Source organism: Myotis daubentonii, chromosome 11 (genome assembly GCF_963259705.1).
Source record: "Myotis daubentonii chromosome 11, mMyoDau2.1, whole genome shotgun sequence".
NCBI classification, from domain to species: domain Eukaryota; kingdom Metazoa; phylum Chordata; class Mammalia; order Chiroptera; family Vespertilionidae; genus Myotis; species Myotis daubentonii.
In genome coordinates this window covers 74229159-74253006 of record NC_081850.1, presented here as the reverse complement: position 1 = coordinate 74253006, position 23848 = coordinate 74229159, and the positions used below count along the sequence as shown (strand labels likewise).

The 23848-nt window shown below is 40.3% G+C and overlaps 1 protein-coding gene and 1 pseudogene across 3 annotated transcripts in view; both read left to right on the top strand.

Annotated features, from left to right (window-relative positions):
- Nucleotides 1-23848, top strand: part of NR6A1 (nuclear receptor subfamily 6 group A member 1) — a 176310-nt gene that overhangs the window by 122445 nt on the left and 30017 nt on the right. For all 3 annotated transcript variants that reach the window (XM_059657988.1, XM_059657987.1, XM_059657989.1), the window contains one exon: nt 20514-20756. In XM_059657988.1, the coding sequence (XP_059513971.1) occupies nt 20514-20756 (243 nt within the window). The remainder of the gene's footprint in view (nt 1-20513; nt 20757-23848) is intronic.
- On the top strand, nt 12614-13104 carry LOC132212668 (large ribosomal subunit protein eL20-like; annotated as a pseudogene).

Here is a 23848-nt window from a genome sequence, read left to right as displayed (position 1 = left end):
TTTGGCCTTTTCTTTTTTTTCCAGCCAGCTTGAATCTCTTAGTGATATATAGTCCACAAATTCTGAAAGAGAAAAAGGTTTGAACAGAAAGTTCTCCCTCAGTGCTTATTTAATTAAGTATTGAAACTTAGACTTTTCTTAGATGTTCAGTGGCAGAAAATAACTTCTGGTACTAAAACAAGATCTTTCATAAAACAAGGAAGTGAATTTTTGAATTATTCCAGCTGAAGGAGGTCTCTGGAAGCTTAAAAAGCAAAATCAAACTACTTAAAAAGAGACCAGTGAAAATTCTACTGTAAAAAAGTGTTGCCTGGTTTTAGATATTGGGCCCTTGTCCATTTAAATTAACCTTTGTCACAGCTGGGCATACAAATGTTTTGTTTTAGTTCACAGAGGGTTAACTCTATTCAAGCTTTCACTGTGGCAGGCCTGATCTGTGGAGTCATACAATCTGGTCTTTCAGCCCTGCCAGTCGCTAGGCAGGAAGTCTTATTTCTTAAGCTATCTTTCAGAATGGGGGTTGGGATTTGGAGAAGGGTGGGGGAAGGGCCTTGGAGCATCTGTAAGGATCAATAACAGAGAGCAAGCCGCAAGAGAGGCCATTGTGCACACTTCAAGATAGATGCAGCCCTTGTGCACAGCTCCTGCCTGGCAGGGCAGACACCTAAAACTGAAACAATGCCATCAAATGAATTCCTTGTGAAAATCAGATTGCTATTAAAGGAAAAACAATACTTAAGAATGCCTTTTTAATGTTAAGAATATTCTCATTCCTCAACTTTGCTGAAATTAGGCAGTCCCCACTAAAAATAACTCCAAATTGATTTTTAAATGCCTTTTGTCCTCATGCTAATACTGTATTGAATTGGAGAGGGTGATCATTTTGGTCTTAGTCCATGCATCAAAGCATTGAGTAATCTTTCTCTCCTCCCCCCCCCCCCCCACCTTTCTCTCTCTTCCTCTCTTTCTTTCTCTTTCTCTTTCTTTCTTCCTTCCTTTCTTCTTTCTCTCTTTTTTCCCCATAACCTTCTTTCTTTTTTATTCAAATGTTTGCTTTATTGGTATTGGAAGCATCATTAAGGAAATGAAAACATACACACACACAATTTGGTTAGGATTTGAGTAACACATGTTTGAAATCCCTCCCCCAACAGCTGGTATTGGCTCTTGAAAGTTCAACTGAGCTAAACAGATGCTCTTGGTGTGTTATTTTGAGATCGTTTAAACAGACTTGTAGCCAAGAAAATACAGAAATCATAAATCATATTTTTAAATGTACTTAGGTTGTGATACCATGCCACATTTAATACATATTATATTTGTGTTAAACACAGATAACCTGAGCTTGGGAAAGTTGCACCAATGAATTTATCATTTGAAAAGCACTACCATGTTTGTTGGTCTTTTACTCCAGCCCAGATTTTCATTTTTCCAAATCCTCTTTCCCAGGACTAACTGTAACATTCTTGTTTTACTGTATCCTTTTTCAGCCCAACTAAGCTAGTGATTCAGTAGGTACTTTTATGATGCAAATTCTTTATGACAGTTGGAAAGAGTAATGGAGTTATTGTTGCCTCTTTCCCATTAAACTCGTAAAGTATTGGTGACAACTGATGGTAACAGCTGTGGAAAATGGAATTATAAAGAGCCTCTAATATCCTTCTCCCAATTTGAAATCTTCCAGGAATAAATGCATAAACACACTGGGATGGAGGCATAATGTGACTTACAAACATACAAATGGAATGGGGGGGGCGGAGGTGGGGGAGGAAGACCTGCATTTGAAATGAGCTCTAAGTTTAATTCATCTTATGCTTCTTGAGTGGAGACCTGACATATTCTTTTGGACAGTTTTGAGGCTCAGAATACTTAAGACACCTCACAAGATCATGTGGGTATTTTTAACCCATCCCTAACCTATATATAACCCTTTCCTAGAGAAAGAGGATGTATACAAAGAAAATCTAATCACCACAAACAGCACCTCCCTAATACCATTGTTTTGCCTGTCTGATATATTATAATTCTGCATTAATATTTAAACCAAGGGAGCAGTTCTTTTAATGGGCATTTTCAGAGAGATACAAATATTACTAACAAAACTTGGAAGTTCAGTTACTATTTACATTGTATTAAAATGGGGTATGAAACCTACCATGACCCCTTTGAACAATGTGGTCTTTAATGTGCTTTAGGGGGAGGGTCTAGTGAAGGAAAAGCCATAAAAGTCTTCAGGGTTCAAGATGAGGTTGGGATTTTTAGCCCATTGCTTTTGTCATTTTCACACACAAGCATCACTGCAATCATGTTTGATTTAGCGTCCTTAATACAATGAGGTGGGAGAACAAAAGGATATCAGGCACAAGTAAGGAAGCCAAACATTTTCCCTTCCCCCCAATTTTTTCAGATCGTTCTCTGTCTTCCCTGCTACTGGGGTTTCTTTTTACACGAAGGAAATCCGTTCATTTGCAAGAATCTTCTTTTTACATGCTTCAGTGGATTGCTTAGGAAATTGAAAACTAACCACTCTTTAAATGTTTTTTAGACACATAAAAATCATGTCAGATAGACTTAGTAAAAATACCATAATTAGGAAAAATGCATCTACTCTTACATATTTCAAGGTTGAGAGTTTGGGGGTGTTCTCAATGCACAGCTGTTTTACATATTTTGAAAAGCCTGATAGATGTAAAGGTCATTGCTAACTCTAACAGGGCCTTGATGCTAACACTGTGATCCAAAGACCTTGCATTAATTAGGATGAGAAGCATGGAAGGTCAGGAGTCAACCGGCTGGTGGGCTTTGGTGGATAATCATTGGGGCCAATCACAATTCCTATAGGATTTTTAGCCATTCAAAACAAACCAAACTAAACCAAAAATAACCCTGCTGCTGCTTCAATGGCCTCTGAGCAGATCCCGTGGGCTATATGGTAAGGACTTGTCCCCTGCTGCCCAGATGGCGCATAAAAACTTGGCCACAGGATTCCCAGTGCTGGGGAAAGAATCTCAGCAGCCTGACTCTGTCACTTGGCCAAGTCACTTAACTTCTCTGAGCCTCATTTTCCTCATGTATACAACAGAGGATATTAATACCAATCTCTCAGGATTACAATGAGAAATAATGAGAACCTCTGTCACATTGCCCAACACATGCTTACATGCCTTGAAATTGAAATGCGTTTTAAAGAGTAACAAATTAGGGAGATGAGGAAGAAGAGGATTTTTGGGTGAGCTTGTGGCTGGTGCTGTTTATATACCAAGTAGAAAAATCCCCAGGAAATGATGCCTCTATTCAGTGGGCCCTTTGGAAATTTATCTTGAAAATGCTGTACACTAGTGAGGTGAGCTACTTGAGCTGTCTCCCACAAAGAATTACAATAGTATTCCTGGGCTAATTAAATAATTAGTGGGTCCCTGCAAAATCTGTGGCTTTTCCCCTAAGAGAGTCTTTTACAACTGTGTTGATTGGAAGAAAAAGGCGAGGGGATAGGCTCTAAGTGAGCACACAGGTTAAATCACAATCAGGAAAAGGACAGTCACATTATTCCTATCTTCTTCCATGTGTTTTGGTAGATAAATAGATGCCAAGACAATTACCTCGGCCATGCTTGAATAGCCCTTCTCTGAAGCTTTACCATGAAGCGGTAAAGGTGGGACTGTTGTTAGCATGATAATCCTTGCTCTGCTTACTTTTTGAGTCTCCAGTCTCCCTGCCTTCTGGGGGGTTCAGAGGCTCATTATTCTGATCTATGTGTATAAAATTATAATATGTGTAGCCAACATTAATTGAGCTTTTTCTGTGTTCTAAGCCCTGGGAACATAGGTGAATAAGACATAATTCCTTACCTGAACTGCAGCTCCCTTTTTGAATTACAAAGAGGAAAAAATAATTTTAATGTTGCTTAACAGATACTATTCACCACTTAAAACATAGATTTTTTTTTTAGAGTAATTACAAGGAAAAGAGGAACATCTGGCTAACAAAGCATTATTTAAAACAGGCAGTGGGAATTGTTTTCACTTTGGGGCCCTATATTTCTTTAGTTTTTAGTTTAGTTTTGTTTTTTACTATGTTTGCCAGGCATTTCTTAAACCATGTTTGCTCTTCTGATATATGGTTGCACAACAGAATATTCAAAATTTTTCTTAAGATAGTAAAATTAGAGTCCTGGACTATAGTTGGCATAGGTGTGTGTGGAGAGACTCTAAATGTCATGTCTGTTTCTCTGTTAGCATCCTATTTACTGTTAGCAAAACATTTTCTCTTGGTGAGGTTTCAGCATGTGCCCTCCATGCTATGGCTACAGCAGCCTAGCTTTGCTTTTCAAAGGAGCTAAATTATGGATAACTTAGTCAATGTCAATTACAGTTTATTAAGTTACTTCTATACATCAAATGTGTGTTTTGGACATTTAATAATGCTTTGTGTTTTTTTTAACATATTTTTATTGATTTTTAGAGAGGAAGGGAGAGGGATAGAGAGAGATAGAAACATCAATGATGAGAGAGAATCATTGATCAGCTGCCTCCTGAATGCCCCCTACTGGGGATCGAGCCCGCAACCCAGGCATGTGCCCTTGGCTAGAATCGAACCTGGGACCCTTTAGTCCTCAGGCCGACACTCTATCCACTGAGCCAAACCGGCCAGGGCGTGTTTTGGACATTTAAAAAGAAAAAAGTAAATACTGTCACAGTGGCCATTTAATCATAAAACATGTACGCATAGGTCAGTTTCAAAAGAGGAGGTATATAAATGAAAGGCTTGGCACTAGTTCTGAAGTCTTAGCTATTGTCATTATTATAAGAGTACTAGAGGCCCAGTGAACAAAATTCGTGCACTGGTAGGGTCCCTAGCAGCTGGTGGCGGCTGGCCAGGTACCCCCTCCCTCCCTTCCCCCCACCCCAACCCCCCTAAATGCCCCCCTCCACCTGCTGCTGGCCAGGGCCTCCCTCCTTTCTCCCAGCCGGCCCCACCCCCTGGTCGAACTCCCAAAAGAACTCCCGGTGGAGGGGACAATTTGCATACTACACTTTTATTATATAGGATGTTTACATGTACATACTCTGATATGCAGTCATGGCTTTTGTTTTTTAAGTTTGCTGTGAGAATTGTTAAATGCTGCTGACAAGAAAATCTACCACCCTCACCTCTTTCATTTGATTAGGGCAGGATAGAGGTGAGGTGATGATATACCACAATTAGTGTCTTTCCTGTCACTGGATATAGTCCAATCATCTATTGTTTTAACCATATCGTGTACTAAAATGGTACTTTAAGAAACTGACCATCACTGTGCTGTTAGGATACTAGTTTTTTTTTTTAATGTGTAGAAATTAATTCTGTCTCGGCACCTCTGCTCTAATCCCCACATGCCTTTTGGGATCATGTACACTGAGACACTTGCTATGAGGTTATGAGCCTTGTTCGAGAGAAAAACTACACCCCATAGAATAGTTTTTGTATGAAAAGTTCATGTCATATGTGGAAAAATATTCGGATGCAGTTTCTTTATTCTTTATTTCTACAACATTAGCCATACTAAAGTAAGAGAACGATGAAGTCTAGGGAATCTTATGGAGTGGGGGGTAAGAAGAGCTAGTTTTATGAAAGTATTGATCCAGTGCCTCAGGGAAGCAAAACCCTTGGGTTCTGATAGCTACATTAGTAAAACCATGAGAATGTAATGCTCATATGCACTGTTTAAGTTTCATAATTTGTGGTCTTAGTGATGAATGCAGAGAGACTCCAGCACTTATTCTGAACATTGTTTTACACATGGAAGTAGTTAAAAAAGCACTTAATGGCCAGTAGGATGTGAGTCTCCATTAATGAACATGTCTGTGTTCTGAGCACATTCTGATCAGAATTCTGGAGAAAGTGACCTTTCCGTAAGGCGTTGTGGCAGCTACCTTTTCCACTCTCCTGAAACATATGGTTTCACTTAAAGCATGCTAATCAATCTCTCTTTCACCAGGACCTTAAAACTGGGCAGGGACCAAAGGAGCTGAGTACTAAGCTTTGAGCATTGGCACAAGGTTTATGGGCTGGCCCACTGGTTTGTTGTCTAGAGTTCTTATAAATTGTGTGATTTGATTTGCCAGTAGAGAAGCTACACTATTCATTCAACAGACAGTCGCTAGTGGTTGCTCTGTGCTTGGTATACATTAGGGATACAGACTGTGATGCATACAGTTGAGTAGAGGGAGATAAAGAAAAGGTGCAGCATGTTGGAGGCACAGTGTTAGCAGTCCTGGAGGATACAGTTTGTGCAGAGGCAGAAGTGCTCATTTCTATTTGGGCTGTCAGGTTAGGCTTTAACCAGGAAGGCATCGTGAGAGATTGGTTGTTGTTTGTCAGGCTAGTAAAGTGGGAATGGGTGTCCCAGGCAGAAGGACCAGCATAAACAAAGGCATGACCATAGAAAACAACCTGGCAGGGTATGGGATGAGTTACCAAGCTCAGAAAACAAAGATTGATTGATTCTAGATGCGAGGGAACCCCTAGAGAGCTTTGGTCTGTGAATGGATGTAGAAGAGAGCCCTCTTCACATTCCTGTTAGTCCTCCCTTTGCAAATATGTTCAAGAGGTTAGTGTACTTTGCTCAAAGGAACAGAGGTCCACCTCAGAGCTGGAGACCTGGACATCACTGCTGGATTTAGGGAGAGCATGTAGTAGCCTTTCTTAACCTTGTTACAAATTGCCAGAGGAGAGGCCTCTATTAAACAGTTGTAAGTTATACACTCTGTCCTGGGTGTATTTCTTTTAATGAATGAAGAAATAGAGCGTCGCCCTAGTCAGTTTGGGTTAGTGGATAGAGCGTTGGCCCGTGGACTGAAGGGTCACGGGTTCGATTCCAGTCCAGGGCACGTACCTGAGTTGTAGGCTCTATCCGCAGCCCAGGTTGGGGCGCATGTGGAAGGCAGCCAATGATGTGTTTCTCTCTCTCTGTCTCTCCCCCTCCTTTTCACTCTCTAAAAATCAATGGAAAAATATCCTTGGGTGAGGATTAACAAAAAAAGAAAAGAGATAGAGTCTCAGTGGCTTACCGGGACTTTTTCACTAGTTTAGACTAAAAGATTCTTTTGGTTTTCTAGGACAAGTTGTACATGTTTTACCGAGATAATCATTGGAATTTTACCTAGATCTTGGTGAAATAATTGATGACCTAGTGCCCAAAGCTTTACAATAATGTTGGATAAGGTGCTTTCATACAGTAAAATTTAGGGTGCAGTTCTATGAATATAGATTTGTGTAACCATCACTAAAGCAAAGATACAGAACATTTTCATTAACCCTTTGTGGTTATACCCTCACTTTACTCCTAACCCCCTAGCAACTGCTGATCTGATCTCTGCTACTATAATTTTATCTTCTTGTCCATATTATATAGAATCATATAATATATAACCTTTTGTTGTTGTTGTTGTTGTGTGTTTTTTTGTGTTGTGTTTTTTTAATTAAATCTTTACTGTTCAGATTATTACACCTCAGAGCTGGAGGCCTGGACATCATTGTTGGATTTGTTCCTCTTTTTTCCCCACATAACTCCCCTCCTCTCAGTTCCCATCCCACCCTCCGCCCCCACTCCCCACCCACTGTCCTCATCCATAGGTGCACGATTTTTGTCCAGTCTCTTCCCACATCCCCCACACCCCTTTCCCCCCCAAGAATAGTCAGTTCATTCCCTTTCTATGTCCCTGATTCTATTATAATCACCAGTTCATTCTGTTCATCAGATTATTTATTCACTTGATTTTTAGATTCACTTGTTGATAGATGCGTATTTGTTGTTCATAATTTGTATCTTTACCTTTTTCTTCTTCTTCCTCTTCTTTTTTTTTTAAAAAAAGAATCTTTATTGTTGAAAGTATTACATATATCCCCTTGTTTTCCCCATTGACCCCTCTTGCCCATCCCCCCAGGCCTTCGCCACACTATTGTCTGTGTCTATGGATTTTGCTTATAGCTATACAAGTTCTTTGGTTGATCTCTTCCCATCCACCCACCCACCACCAGCTTCTTCCTCTTCTTAAAGGATACCTTTCAGCATTTCATATAATACTGGTTTGGTGGTGATGAACTCCTTTAGCTTTTCCTTATCTGTGAAGCTCTTTATCTGACCTTCAATTCTGAATGATAGTTTTGCTGGATAAAGTAATCTTGGTTGTAGGTTCTTGGTATTCATCACTTTGAATATTTCTTGCCACTCCCTTCTGGCTTGCAAAGTTTCTGTTGAGAAATCAGCTGACAGTCGTATGGGTAGTCCCTTGTAGGTAACTGAGTTTCTTTCTCTTGCTGCTTTTAAGATTCTCTCTTTGTCTTTTGCTCTTGGCATTTTAATTATGATGTGTCTTGGTGTGGTCCTCTTTGGATTCCTTTTGTTTGGGGTTCTCTGTGCTTCCTGGACTTGTAAGTCTATTTCTTTCACCAAGTAGGGGAAGTTTTCTGTCATTATTTCTTCAAATAGGTTTTCCATATCTTGCTCTCTCTCATCTTCTGGCACCCCTATAATTCTGATGTTGGTACGCTTGAAGCTGTCCCAGAGGCTCCTTATACTATCTTCGTATTTTCGGATTCTTTTTTCATTTTGCTTTTCCGGTTGGGTGTTTTTTGCTTCTTCACATTTCAAATCTTTGACTTGATTCTTGTGCTCCTCTGGTCTGCTGTTGGGAGTCTGTATAATATTCTTTATTTCAGTCAGTGTATGCTTAATTTCTAGTTGGTCCTTTATCACAACATCGAGGGTCTGACTAGATTTCTTGAGGATCTCAGTACATTTGTCGGCGGTCTCACCAGTCTTTTTGAGGGTCTTACTAAATTTATCGGCGGCTTCTAGACAGTTCTTGAAAGACCTTAAAAGTGTGGTTTTGAACTCTATATCCCGCAGTTTGCTTTCCTCCATTTCTGTCATTTGTGTCCTGTTTCTTTGTCTCCGCATTTTTTATGCTTTCTTGGTGCACCCCCTACTGGTCTTTGTGCGCAGTCTTGTTGTAGTTAAGCCTTGATTGTTGTAGGTAACACTGGGGAGGATTTGACCTCCAGGCCAATTGGCTGTGAGAATCGTATATAACCTTTCGAAGCTGGCTTTTTTCACTCACTATAGTGCCTTTGAGATTCATCCAAATTGTTACATATATCAACAATTAGTTGTTTTTTTAAAAAAATTGATGAGTAGTATTCCCTTGTATGTTTGCTGATCCATTCAGCTCTGAAGGACATTTTGTTTATTTTCAATTTGGGGGGGTGAATATGAATAGACCTGCCATAAATGTTCATGTACAAATATGTGTGTGAACCTAAGTTTTCATTTTTTATGTTAAATACCTGGGATGAACTTGATGGGTCATATGGTAAGTATATCTTTAACTTTATAAGAATCTGTCCATTTTATATTCTTCCTTGCAATGCTCTGAATCTTCAACATCCCTTGGTATTATCATTTTAAAATTTTAGCCATTCTAATGTGTAGTGGTATCTCATTTCTCTAATGGCTAATGATGTTAAATGTCTTTTCATATACTTCTTTGCCAGCCACATAACCTCTTTGGTGAAGTGTCCAAGTTTTAAAAACTTTTTAGTTGGTTTGTGTGTTTTTTAATTACTGAATTTTGGGAGTTTTTTGAGTGTTCTGGATATAGATCCTTTTTTGGATGAGTTTTCTTTACGAAAGTTAAAAGACTGAAAATAGAAAAGGGATACAATCTATAGTTATTAAAATGTTTTTCTTATATTTCTAGGTAATTCTCAGATCTTTTACAATTCTCAGCCTTCTTCTTTAATAGCCACCCTTTACTTTATGACGCAGGGTGTTTTCCCACAATTCTACAATGCTGTATATGACTAGAAATGTTAAACATCTGAATTGATGTATTATGATTGAGCCCTCTGTAATCCTCTACTTAGTTATGAATTGCTCTTTGACAGTGAGAAAGGATTCTTTCCAGCATCTGGCATAGTGAGTGGAGGAAGGGAAGAATTAGACGAGGTCAAAGAATTAGGCTAGGATATACTGGGCAAAATGAGCATAGGTAAATGTGGGACTCAGCAACCTCCCTCAACCACATAGAACTACAACTGAAATACAGAACAACCATCATTCAGAACCACCTGAAATCTAGCTAAATGGAAGAAGGGAGAATTGATAGGGTTTGCTGATGGTTTGGATGACAGAATATAGTAAAGGGATTAATGAATGATTCCTGGATTATAGGCTTGAACATCTAATGGATATTGGTTTCAGTTAGTAAGAGGGGGGCAGGTTATCCAAGAAACATGTTGATATAGGAAATAGGAGTAGAATATAAAATGATGTGTTACTTTGGTAAGTTTGAGATGGCCTGTTAGAAAGCCAAATGGAATATTAAATAGACAATTTGGATATAGAAGTCTGGAACTTAAGGGAGGTTTTTGTAAACATACACTCTGTCGAATTATCACAATATAAATGGAAGGCCAAAGTCATCTAAAGAGAGAATATGTGTAGGAAAGTGCTCCAGGGACTAACCCCTGGGGATATGCCAGCATTCGGGAGTTCCAAAGAATGCTTAATAAAGGAGACTGAGAAACTAGTGGTTTGAGAGGAAACAGGGAAACCAAGAGAGTGGTATTCTGGAAGTCAAGGGAGGAAAGTGTTTTAAAAAGGAGAAAATTAAGATGCTTGTCCCATTTCTTTCATTCATCCAGCAAACATTCCAGAGTTCTTTTATTTTATAAGATTTTATGTGCTAGTCCAATAGAATTTACATCTACAGTCATGTGCCTAATAGTAACATTTTGGTCAATGACGGACTGCAGATGTGATGGATGGTGTTCCCATAAGATTATGATGGAGTTGGAAAATTCTTATGTAGTAATGTCATAGACATTAAAATGTCATGGTGCAAGGCATTACATGTTGTGATGACGCTGATGTAAAAAAAAACTACTGTGCTGCCACTCATATAAAAGTACACATACAGCCGAAACCGGTTTGGCTCAGTGGATAGAGCGTCAGCTTGCGAACTGAAAGGTCCCAGGTTCGATTCCGGTCAAGGGCATGTACCTGGGTTGCGGGCACATCCCCAGTAGGAGATGTGCAGGAGGCAGTTGATCGATGTTTCTCTCTCATCGATGTTTCTAACTATCTCTCTCCCTTCCTCTCTGTAAAAAATCAATAAAATATATATTTTTTAAAAAGTACACATACAATCACATAGAATAATTAATGATGTTACTGGTTTATATATTTATTATAATATACTCTTTATTGTTATTTTAGAGTGTACTCTTGTAAAAAAAAAGTTTATTTACAAAAAAGTTTTCTGTATAACAATATGCCATGTTATTGTGGCAGCAGCCTCATACATCTCGTGTTTACCAAATCTCTTGTTTGTATACTAACATGTGGTACAGGCTTTGTACCTAGGAGCAATCGTCTGTACCACATGGCGTAGGTGTGTGGTACACTATACCATCTAGGTGTGTGTAAGTGCACTCTATGATGTTCATATGATGAAATCACTAATGACACATTTCTTAGAAGTATATCCCTGTCTTTAAACGGTGCATGATTGTATTTTTAAGGATTTCAGTGTGATAGCTATATAGGGATTCTGAAGGCCCATCTATATTACGTATTGATATTAAAATTTCAGAAAGTTGCTTTGAACATCTTAACACTCATGATGAATCCACAGTATTCTTAATTTCTGCAGAGTCATCAATTTACTAGAATAGTTCGGTTTGCAAATCCATGTGATTCAGAGTAGCAGCCATTGAGTATTATAGATATAAAGGCCAAGTGAAATGCAGAGACAGTTGTAATGTAGAGGTTACTTATGCAAGCATGTGGGAGTTACTTTAATTCTCTGTACTTCAGTTTCTTCATCTGTAAAGTGAGGATGCGGAACTAATATATCTCTTCAGGCTCCTCTGTTTCTGAAATTTAATGACTTCATAATCCCAAACCGAATAATCAAAGAAATCACACTTGACTTAGATACATAAAAAAAAAATCAACCTTCAAAGTCAGTAATGTCCTTATCATTGAAACCTTCAGTCGCCAGATCAACTTCCAATTGAGTGTCTGTGTCTGGTGATGGAAGCACAAGATTTTGACAGTTGGAAACTACACTAATGGAAGTCCCTGGGAGTCTCTTTGGAATAAACCCGAAGACAATTTTGCGTATACATATTTCCTAAAGGATATTTTGGCAACTCTAGTTTAATTGTTTGGTATAATTGCAATCTGTGTATTTTCACCTTTCTGATAGAGGCCTATAAATTAAACTCAAAGTCATGGAAGGTATTTCTTTTTTTTTTTTTAAATATATTTTATTGAACCTTTACAGAGAGGAAAGGAGAGAGACAGAGAGTTAGAAACATCGATCAGCTGCCTCCTGCACATCTCCTACTGGGGACGTGCCCGCAACCCAGGCACATGCCCTTGACCGGAATCGAACCTGGGACCTTTCAGTCCGCAGGCTGACGCTCTATCCACTGAGCCAAACCGGTTTCGGCATGGAAGGTATTTCTTAAAAAAGCTATGATCCCTTGGTAAAGAAATAATAACTAATCATAAGAAAATACAACTACACCTTCTGTTGGTGGCAGTGAATGTAGAGAGAATGCTATGAAGGTTTTGGGCACGCTGCCAGAGTACAAGTAGTAGGGTGCTGCCTGCCCACCCCCAAGTGCCGCACACCAATCCTCTACCACATACACATCTTCACACCTAACTGACCATGTCATCTCCAAGTCCTGTTTCTGATACTACATCTCAGTTGAAGAAGATGAAGAAATCTGCAGGGGAAATTATCTACTGTGGGTAGATCTTTGAAAAATACCCCCTTTGGGTGAAGAACCTGGCATCTGGCTGTGCTACAACTCTTACAGTGGCACCCACAACATCCACCGGGAGTATCAGCCTGACCACCACAGGTGTGGTCACGTAGTGCTACTGAGACGTGGGGGCCGGGCACCGTGCCTGCACCCACTCAATCCATATCATGAAGGAGATCTCGGCAGACTGGCAGTTTCACGATTCCAAGATCAAGTTCCCACTGCCCCACCTGATCACCAGCACAACCACACTTCACCACCAAGAGGCCCCAAAACCTTTGAGATGCAGGGCCTCCCTGTCCCCTGGTCTGTCCAAATAAACTCCTTGGGAAAACCAATACAATAAAATAAAAGACAACTACATTTGTTGATCTACATTTCTAGTACACCACAAGTCTTTTGCATATTTTAATCTCTTCATTCATTTTACAATCCTGTAAAATGTGTGTGTTTTTATCTTTATAGATGAGGAAACTGAAGCTCAGAGGGATTGTCATAGAGCTAAAATAGTGGCTAATGGGGATGCAAAGCTGGGGTTGCTTTTGCTTTTGACTTTATAATTATAGTAAAATAAACAACAACAAAAAACCATCAAGGATAATTTACTGCAAAAGGTCGATAAATAAGTTGTGGTTTCTTTAACTGAAGGAGTAATCTCCAAAACCATAGGTAGATGTGAAGGGGAGCAAAGAGGCTGCTGAGGAGAGTCAGATACGTTAAGTTGCTATAAGAAGGCACTTTTCTGTACCTGACTGGTAGGCAAAACCCAGTAGATACCAGGCATGCAAGAGTTACAAGCTCACTCCGGTGAATTACCACCCTTCTTCATAGGCACCCTGAACTTTGGGATATATGGGGCACATTCATACATTTCTATTTAGTCCTCATAGGAACTTTCCGGGGGGAATTACTGTCCTCATTTTACTGATGGATTTCTTGAGACAAATGGTTATGATATGATAATAGTAATATTACTATCTCAGAGTTATCGAACATTTACCATGCGCTAGGAACTTCACATTAACTCTGTTCTCAGCACATATATTATTAACTCAATTCTCACAGCAGCCTTGTGATATAAGTACTATTGTTATCCAGGTTTTACAAAGAGGGAACAGATAGCATGGCCATGCATTTAATAAATGGAAAAGCAGATATTTGAACTCAGTTTGACTTCATAGCTTATCCTTTTAATTATTATCCTTGCAATCATTTCACAATATATTAAGTGAAGTCATTATGCTATACACCTTAAACTTATACATTGCTATATATCAATTATGTCTCAAAACTGGGGCAAAAGTATAAATATTAAAATACAACTAAAAAAGAAAAGAAAATTTGGTATTAATAAAAATCACTGCCCTAACCGGTTTGGCTCAATGGATAGAGCGTCAGCCTGCGGACTCAAGGGTCCCAGGTTCAATTCCGGTCAAGGGCGTGTACCTTGGTTGCGGGCACATCCCAAGTAGGGAGTGTGCAAGAGGCAGCTGATCGATGTTTCTCTCTCTTCGATGTTGCTAACTCTCTATCCCTCCCCCTTCCTCTCTGTAAAAAATAAATAAAATAAAAAATAAATTTAAAAAATTAAAAAATAAATAAAATAAAAAATAAAAATCACTGTAGTTACTGTTTTACTTTCTGGTATGCAGAAAAATGACCAGCCTGAGATCAAAAGCCTCACTGAATCCTCACCAGTATTGTGAGGTACACGAAGGGCTAGAGGAACCCTCAGATAGTTATCAGTGAATAAATGTCAAGAAGTGATTGAAGCAAGAAGCAGTAAATATTAGTGAATCAGTGTCTATACTTCCAGCTTCAAAAATACTTACTTGTTTAGAATTATAGCATGTGGGTCCAAGATATCTATTAATAACTAAATATCTATTTTTTTTTCAAAGAAAACTCTCAGACAACCAACTCTCTTTTTCCTCTTCCCAATATTAATTCAAATAGGACAGACCACAGATTTGCAGGTTCTTTCCTCCAACTGGAAACCTAAATGCATGAATATGAAAACTTTTTTTATACAAATAGAAACTTAATTCTTAATTCAGAAATTCCTCCTTATGAGACGGGAGGAACTAGGGATTGTGGTCAGAACTTTTATTTTCTGGCCCTACCTGTTGAGTGATGGGGTAGCACTTTCCCCAGATTCATTTCCTGTGGCTTCAGCTAATTGTAATTTGTGAATCATTTCATCATTGTTTGCAAGCCTAAGCAGTTAATGCCAGCAATATATTCTTTTGTCCTTTTTCATCTTTTATTCAGTGATCTGTAAAGATAACTCCCAGTCATTTGGTTCACACTGGTCTTGTGATTTGCTCACATGTTTACATTCAACTGAAGTCATTAAAAATGTTTTTTAAATTAATCTTTATTATTGAGAATATTAGAGATGTCCCTCTCCCCCCCCCCCCCCATAGCTTCCCTCTACCCGGCTCCCACCCCACCCCAGGCCCTCACCACCCTATTGTCTGTGTTCATAGGTAATGCATACATGCATGTATGATCTTCGTCTAATCCAGCCGTGGGCAAACTACGGCCCGTTTGAAATGAATAAAACTATTGAAAAAAAAGACCGTACCCTTTTATGTAATGATGTTTACTTTGAATTTATATTAGTTCACACAAACACTCCATCCATGCTCTTGTTCCGGCCCTCCGGTCCAGTTTAAGAACCCATTGTGGCCCTCGGGTCAAAAAGTTTGCCCACCCCTGGTCTAATCTCTTCCCACACGCCCCCCAAACCCCTTTACCTGGGAGAATCGTCAGTCTGTTCCATTTCCATGCCCCTGATTCTATTCCATTCACCAGTTTATTCTGTTCATCAAATTTTTTATTCATTTGAATTTTGGATTCAATTGTTGATATGTATGTATTTGTTGTCATTTTGTTGTTCTGATGTCATTTTTTAGAAATGTCTCCTGAGGAACTCATGTGTGGCCCCTGGAAATGGATTTTTATAGTGATATGTGTAGTGGACGAGAAGTTTATGATTAGAGCAGACATCCTATGATTTTTAATTATTTCTGTTAAATTCTATGTTTGCAAATAAAATTTAGAGGGTACCTATTTCTAATTTCAATTCTGCCACACTTCCTGAGGCCTTTGCCTTCACTTCAGATGGTGGCAACCTGTGAAACTGAGTGGAGTCAGTCATTAGACTGTGCAGCTGATCAAGGAGTTGGAACCAGTAATCCAGTTGAAACAGATCCCCTTTGTTTAAATACCCGTTAGCTAGGCAAGTTCCAGATTGCCTTAAATGTCAGTATAATTTTGGTCAAGTGAGCAGCTGTGCTCTCTACTTCCTAAGTCTGGCCTTCATCACAGTCTGAAAAGCAGGTTTTGATAAAAATCAGTTTCCAAATGTAATTTGTGTAACCTAAGCCCTTGGAATGGGTACAATGCTCTTCTTGGGGGTGGGGGAGGTATTTTTGTTAACCGCAGGGCTGAGTCCAGGTATGAGAGTAAGAAGTGTTTTGGTTACAAAGCTTGATCTGTATTTAACCAAATTAAAGTAGAACTGGTCACTAATATGAAGGTACTTAGTGTTCACCCACAGGATGGTAAGAATACCTCTAGTTCTTTATTTTCGCAGATTTTGTTGTGACTCATGTTGTTTCTTTGGCTTAAAAAAAAAAAAAAAAAAAAAGCTGCAGCACTAAGGCTCAATTTTGATGCATACCATCCTCTTCCTACACTCCACCCCCATAAAAGGTAGTTTGGTATTATGGGAAGTTTGTCTTTGGAAAAGTAGTTAAGGTTGTACCAGCTCCATCACTGGCTGATTTACTATGTATCCTTGGGTGAATCACTTTACTTTTCTGAACCTGGGCAAGTAATTTTATCTTTTTCTTTTCTTTTTTTTCTCTCCCCTCCCCTCCCCTCCCCTCCCCTCCCCTCCCCTCTCCTTCTTTCTTCCTTTTTTCTTTTCTTTCTTTCCTTTCTTGTGTGCTCCCCGGGGGGATCGGGCCTAAGCTGGCAGTCAGACATCCCTCTGGCAGCCCGGGAGCCCTTGGGGGATGTCCACTTGCCAGCGGGGAGCAGGCCTAAGCTGCAGTTGGACATTCTTAGCGCTGCTGTGCTGGCAGCCCTCAGCCTGGCTTGTGGCTGAGCAGAGCTCCCCCTGTGGGAGCACACTGACCACCAGGGGGCAGCTCCTGCATTGAGCGTCTGCCCCCTGGTGGTCAGTGTGTGTCATAGTGACCAGTCATTCCCAGTCATTCTCCTGTTAGGGTCAATTTGCATATTGCCCTTTTATTATATAGGATTTCTTCTTTGATCATGTCATCTCACTTTCCTTCTTTAACCTATTCCCTTCCCTTCTCTTTGTTTCCGGTTTCATCCTGCTGCTGCTTCTCCACACATCTTCCTTCTTGGAGTATTTGCCATTATTTCAGCTATTCCATGTGTTGATGACTCCCACATCCTTCACTCTAGCCTTAACCATTGCCCCCTAGATAACTGCCTGTGGGATATTTCTGCTTGACTCACCCATCATCCTCTCTAAAACTAAAGTCGTTGATTTTTCTCCCTCACTGAGCTATTGCTTTTCAACTTTTTTATTAGTGATACCACATTTTTCATAGCCACCTTGGTTTAGAATCTCCAGTTTATTTTTGACACTTTCCTACCTCCTCCTCCTCTCCATCCCCCTCTGGAACCTAGATGGCCCATGCCATCCATCTGCACATCTTTGTGAGATTAATATTCCTAATCTTACTTTTTTCTAGACATATCTCTATTTAAAAATCTCAGTAGCTTTTTATGAGTAGGGTAAATTCTATTGCAGTCTATTCCAAATTACTTTTCTAGACTTATCTCTGACCATCCTATATATAAAAAGCCTGTGGTCATCACACCGTAATGACCAATCACCAGGAAGCTGCATGCGCAGCAGGCACGCGCAGTTGGGCGGGGCTGCGTGCATGGCGAGGCACGTGGGTGGGCAGGGACTTGACCAGAGGTGCGTGTGGGTTTCTGGGTCCCACTGGCATGGCAGGCGGGTTTCTGGGTCCTGCCGAGCCGCAGGACTCTGGATCCTGGGTCTCTTGCAATTTTGTGCTCTGGGTCACTAGTCTATGGATATAAAAGCCCAAGTGACCATTCGACTGGTAGATATGATGCCCACTGACCACAAGGGGTCAGACGCTCAACACACAAGCATGGAAACATGGAACAGACTGATGAATCTCAGAGGGGCCGAGGGAGGGCAGGAAGAGATTAACCAAAGATCTTGTATGCATACTAGAGGCCTGGTGCAGAGATCCGTGCACCGGTGGGGTCCCTTGGCCTAGTCTGTGCCCTTTTGCAACCCAGGACCCCTCGGGGGATATTGGAGAGCTGGTTTTGGCCCGATCCCCACAGGCCAGACCGAGGGACCCCACCAGTGCATGAGCCTCTAGTTCTTCCATAAGATCTCACTACTTAACTGTAATAGATAATATCCTGTGCAGTTCCCTCAAACACTCCTTATATTCGTTTTCCTTCCTTTTGCCATGGATGATGTCATTCCCTTTCCTGAAGTGCCCTGCTAGCTTTTCTTTTTAACCTTTTTATTGTGAAATACGACACTTAGAGAAAAGTACATAAAACACAAGTGTACTGCTTAATGGTTTATTATAAAGCTAGCACCACCCAAGTCAAGAAGTAGAACATTGCCAGGATCCAAAAGCTCCTCTTCACCCCAGCACTTGCCTCACTGTTTCTTTCCCCTCTGTGCTTGTTTTGATTCATTTAATGTAAATGGAACCCTATAGTATTTTTTTTTCTGACTTCTTTTACCCAACATTGTACGAGTCATCTTTGTTGTTGCAGTGGTTCAAATATATTTACTGCTGTGTAGTATTCCATTGTCTGAATTGCTCTGTCTATAGCAATGTCGCAAATTTTATCAGGTTCTAATCTTACAGAAAACCTATCTTGAATAACAATAGCACAACTGTCATTCAGTGTGTATTTACTATAACTGAGGCATTATATTAAGCAGTGTGAAAGAGCTCAGATTTTGGTGCAGAACTGTCTGCTTTTGCTGGCTCTGCTGCCTACTAGCTATGGGATCTTGGCCATAATTCTTAACCTGTGTGTAGCTCAGGTTTTCCATCTGCAAAATAGAGATAATAGTAATATTCACTTACAGAGTTATGAGTGAATTATTATATGTAACACATATAGAACAAAGCTTGTCACATAATAAGCTCTAGGTATATGTTAATTATTTACTATTGTATGTCTATATCATTTACTCCCTAGTAACTTCCTGAGGTGAGTGCTAATATTATCTGTTTTACAGTTGATAGTGAGACTTAGAGAATTGAGTCATGTGTCCATGATTACAAAGCTAGGAAGTGATCCAGCTTTCTACAGATGTATATACTGACAAATGTACATGCCTTAATTGAAAGAAAGTTTTCCCAATATTTTATCCTTACTACATGTGATTTACTTTGATATTTTCTATTTTTTCCAAAAATACTAGTCATGATATGCTGGGTTATGACTTGTAATTTGGAAAGCCCTGCACATACCATTTTATTCATTTACTAGAGGCTCAGTGCACGAAATGTGTGCACTGGTAGGGTCCCTAGCGGCTGCCGGCTGGGGCCTTCCTTCCCCGGCTGCCAGCTGCTGGCCGGGACCTTCCTTCATTCCATGCTGCCCCCTAGTGGTTAGCACACATCAAAGCAAGCGAGCGAACTTCTGGTCAGTCAAACTCCCAAGGGGACACCTTGCATATTAGGCTTTTATATATATAGCTTTTCCATTCATTCAATAAAATGAAATTAGCATTTTCTCTGTAGCATTCATGGTCTCAGAAGTTGCTATTAATAATCTCTTTGAGACTTAACCTGCAATGTAACCTTGGTTAGTTATAACTAAGGAGTCCTTCCACTTTTATAAAACAAGAACTTAAGAATTGTAAAATTCTGGTCAGATTGGTGACCAGATTTGTTTATAAATACTTTTGTTCTCATTTACTTATTATTCCTGCTAAATAATGTAGAGATGGAACTTCCATTACTTTGAGCAGCTGTATGTCAGGGATGCTCTGGAAAGATGTTGCTAGGGCTCTGGACCTGGTTCAGGTTGTTATTAATCTTCTAGGCCAACCATATCAACTGCCTTATCGTTTTCATTATTTCTTTGGATTTGATGTTTTTTGCCTCTGAAAAAACGTCATAGAGACTCCAACCTCTGAAAAAAACATCATAGAGACTCTAACCAAGTTCTGCATCTACCCTTATCTCAGCAGGAGTGTTAAAATTAGAAGGAATGAAATTTAATATGCTAGTTCCTGCACTAGCATAATTTCTGATTTTTAAAAAATTCTAAAGCTTGTTCCTAAGATTTAGAAGACTGTAGCAAAGGGTAAACGTGATGAGCTGTGGCTGAAAAAGCTGAGAGAGGGAGGAGTTAAGGATATCTCCATGTTCTGACTTGGATATTGGTCCAAGTGATGATGAAAACTAGGGAGAGGAGCACGAGTTCTTTTTTCTGATAGGCTGTATTTGTGGTATCTGCAGGTAGATGCAGGGATCTGTTCCTAGGACAAGGGTTCTAAAGATGCCCGTCTGTCAGTTATCCTGGAGACGATAATGTTCTTGATCTATCCAGAGCAGCATTCTTTGTTTTAGAACAGCAGGCGTAAAGCCATTATTCCCACTGTATTCTAACTTGAATATGTTCAGTTTCTGTTCCAGATGATCGGGCTGAACAACGAACCTGTCTCATTTGTGGGGACCGCGCCACAGGCTTGCACTATGGAATCATCTCCTGTGAGGGCTGCAAAGGGTTTTTCAAGCGGAGCATTTGCAACAAGCGGGTATATCGGTGCAGCCGTGACAAGAACTGTGTCATGTCTCGGAAGCAGAGGAACAGGTGCCAGTACTGCCGCCTACTCAAGTGCCTCCAGATGGGGATGAACCGGAAGGGTGAGTGGTGCTTGTGGCTCTACTATCCACCCTTCATCCATCACTTTACCTTTAGTGTCAGCTTTAAGCCTTGGAGTTATTCATTTCCAAGCCTGCACTATATGCCAGGCCCTGTACTGTGTACTCATAACCCAAAAATGAATCTGACACCGTTCCTGCCTACAGGGGCCTCCCAGACTACGTGGGGATAAAGACTCGTGAGACGTTAAGGATTCTGTGAGAATGAATGCACAGGATTCATGTAGCAAGACCCCAGTTAACAATCAAGTGCAAACTGGGGTTCATATTGCTCCACTAGTTCTTCTCGCAGGGTGTGTGATAACAGGAAGCGGGGATTTTTGATGAAAGATAAAAAGGTAGTGGGTCCTCTGAATGTGATATCATTTTGTTTGTTAGAGTCACGGCAAACTCAGAGGCTAGGTATGCTCAGGAGTCTGTGACCATGTTGGTGAAGAATTTGGGATTTGTTGGGAAGCTTTCTAAGAGTCATTAGCTGGAGATGACCAAAATTAACAGGTATTGTAAGAGGATGTATCCAGAGGGCAGCTTTGAAGAATGGATTGGGGTGGGGGAAGAAGAAAAGTCACCTTGAAAGTTTTTAGAGAGTGAAAAGAAAGGTATGAAAGACTTGAGGGGGGAGCGGGGGCGGAGATGTGGGAGAAGCTCATCTGGTAGGAGCTGGTGACATACTGGCTATTAGGCAGCAGCAAAAGTTGAAGTTGAAGATTTGGATTAATAGTACTGACCCTCCCGCCTGGCCAGAGTAACTCAGTAGTTGAGTGTTGACCTATAAACCCGGAGGTCATGGTTCCATTCCTGGTCAGGGCACATGTGCAGCGCAGTTTGCCGCTCGATCCCCGGTAGGGGGAGTGCAGGAAGCAGCTGGTCAATGATTTTCTGTCATTGATGTTTCTCTCTCTCCCTCTCCCTTCCTCTCTGAAATCAATAAAAATATATATTTTTTAAAAATAGTACTGACCCTCCCAGGAAAAAAAGTCAGGCTAAAAAAGCAAGGTGGGGCACAATGTTGGCCTTGATAATGCTGGGTTTGAGGTACCCGAGAAGGACACATACAGATGTCCACCAAGGAAATTGGACATCTAGAATTGGAACTGAGGTGAAAAGCCCTGCCTGCAAGATGGAGTTGTTGGCATAGAAGTGGTAAGACTTTGTTAGTGGGTAGAAATCGCCCAAAGAGAACTTGGATACAGAAGAGGGCCAGTGTCCCAACTGTAGGATGTTTTCATGGATGGTGGAGAGGAGTAGTTCAGTGGAAAGAATGGAGGCTCTGGAGGCAGAGATCGGTGACAGACTAGCTCTGTGACCTTGGGCAGTTAGTTTGTTTTGTATCTCTGATGCTCAGTTATCTTACCTGTAATATGGTCTGATAATACTTAATCTTTCAGAGTTCTGTAGAGAATTAATGTGACAATGTATAAAAAGTACCCAGCAAGGTGTTAGGGATTCATTAGTATGCAGGGGTGGGGGTTAGTCTGATTTAGTGCACTGATCAAATTGATCTATAGCATTAATGAGTGCAGGCATCCAGATTGTTTTTTGTGGGTTTTTTTGTTGTTGTTAATCCTCACCTGAGGATATTTTTTCCATTGCTTTTCAGAGAAAGAGTACAAGGGAGGAGGGAGGGAGAGAGAGAAAAAAAAGAGAGAAACATCAATATGCACCACATCGACTGGTTGCCTCCCACACATGCCCAGATGGGACAGGGAGCAAACCAGCAACAAGGAATCTAACCTGTGACCATTTGGTGCTTAGGCCAGCGCTTTGACCATTGAGCAACAGTGGCCAGAGCCAGACTGCTTTTTTTTTTATTGTGTGTGGGGTAAGAAGAACCTTTTGAAAATTTGGCCATTATGAAAAAAGGTAAAAGATATAGAAGGTCACTGAGATAAATTTAAATCATTTATTTATAATACTAATATTTATGAGCACTGTGTGTACCGGAAACTCTTCTGCACTTTCTATGTATTATCTCATACGCACAACCAACCCTCTTATTAACTATTACCGTCAATTTACAGGTGCAGCTTAGGAAGGTAAAGTGATTTACCCCAGATATTAGTTTAATGGTGGTGTCAACCTAAGAATGGCCAAATCTATAGAGAATTTTCAGAAAAATTTATTTGAGCCAGAAAAAGAATATACCTGGAAGCAGGTATATCAGACTGAGAGAGATCAATGCTTTGGAGAACAACAGTTTGCTTTTCTTTTACGAATTTTGAGATTGAGAAGGGAATGTAAGGAAGATTACAAGGCAGTTAAAATTATGCGCTGTCTTCAGGGTGGTCATGTGGATTGGATTACAGGGTAGATAAGATTATGTACTCTCTTGAGGGTAGTTTATTTCAAAGGTGTGGTAACCTAGATGCATAGAAACAATGGACAGGGCTTGCTTAAGGCAAAGATAAATCTTTTACTAAAGAAGTAATATGCTTGGGACGTGACTACCCACCATGACCTTCCCAGTTAGGAATTTATGATCAGATCACCTTGTGAGGTGTCCACACCAGCCACCAATATCAAACAAGAAATGTCTTGAAGAGAGTTTGTGGTCATCTGCCCACCTTCACCTGATTTGGTGGTGTTCTCTAATTTTTTTTTTTATCTCCCTTTGTTACCCTCACTGTGAAAAAAATTTTTTTGTTTGATTTTTGGTGGGGTTTTGTTTGTTTCACTGTGAAGATTTTATCAAAGCATATTTGTGGGTTGCCTTCTTGACTAAGATGAATCATCTGGCTTTTCGGTTGGCCTGTGAGATTCTGAGGCTTCCAGCCAAACTCACCTGTTTTAGGAAAGAAGGAGCTTAACCTCTTAACCTTTGTAACCGTAGCCAGATGACTGGAGGGATGGGAGGGATGGGAGGGATGGGAGCTGCCTGCCAGGCCCATTCGCATGCTGAGTAAGCAGGCTCAGTTGCCTGGTAAAGGCTTCCTCTAAGAGGGAAACCCTGCCACCTCCTGGTTGGTGCTGGGAAAGTGGAATTAAAGTTGCCATTGGAATATTTTGGGGAATATTTAAGGAATCGGGAACTGTCCTGCATGGAACTGTGATGTTCAACTCATAGTTTTATGCAT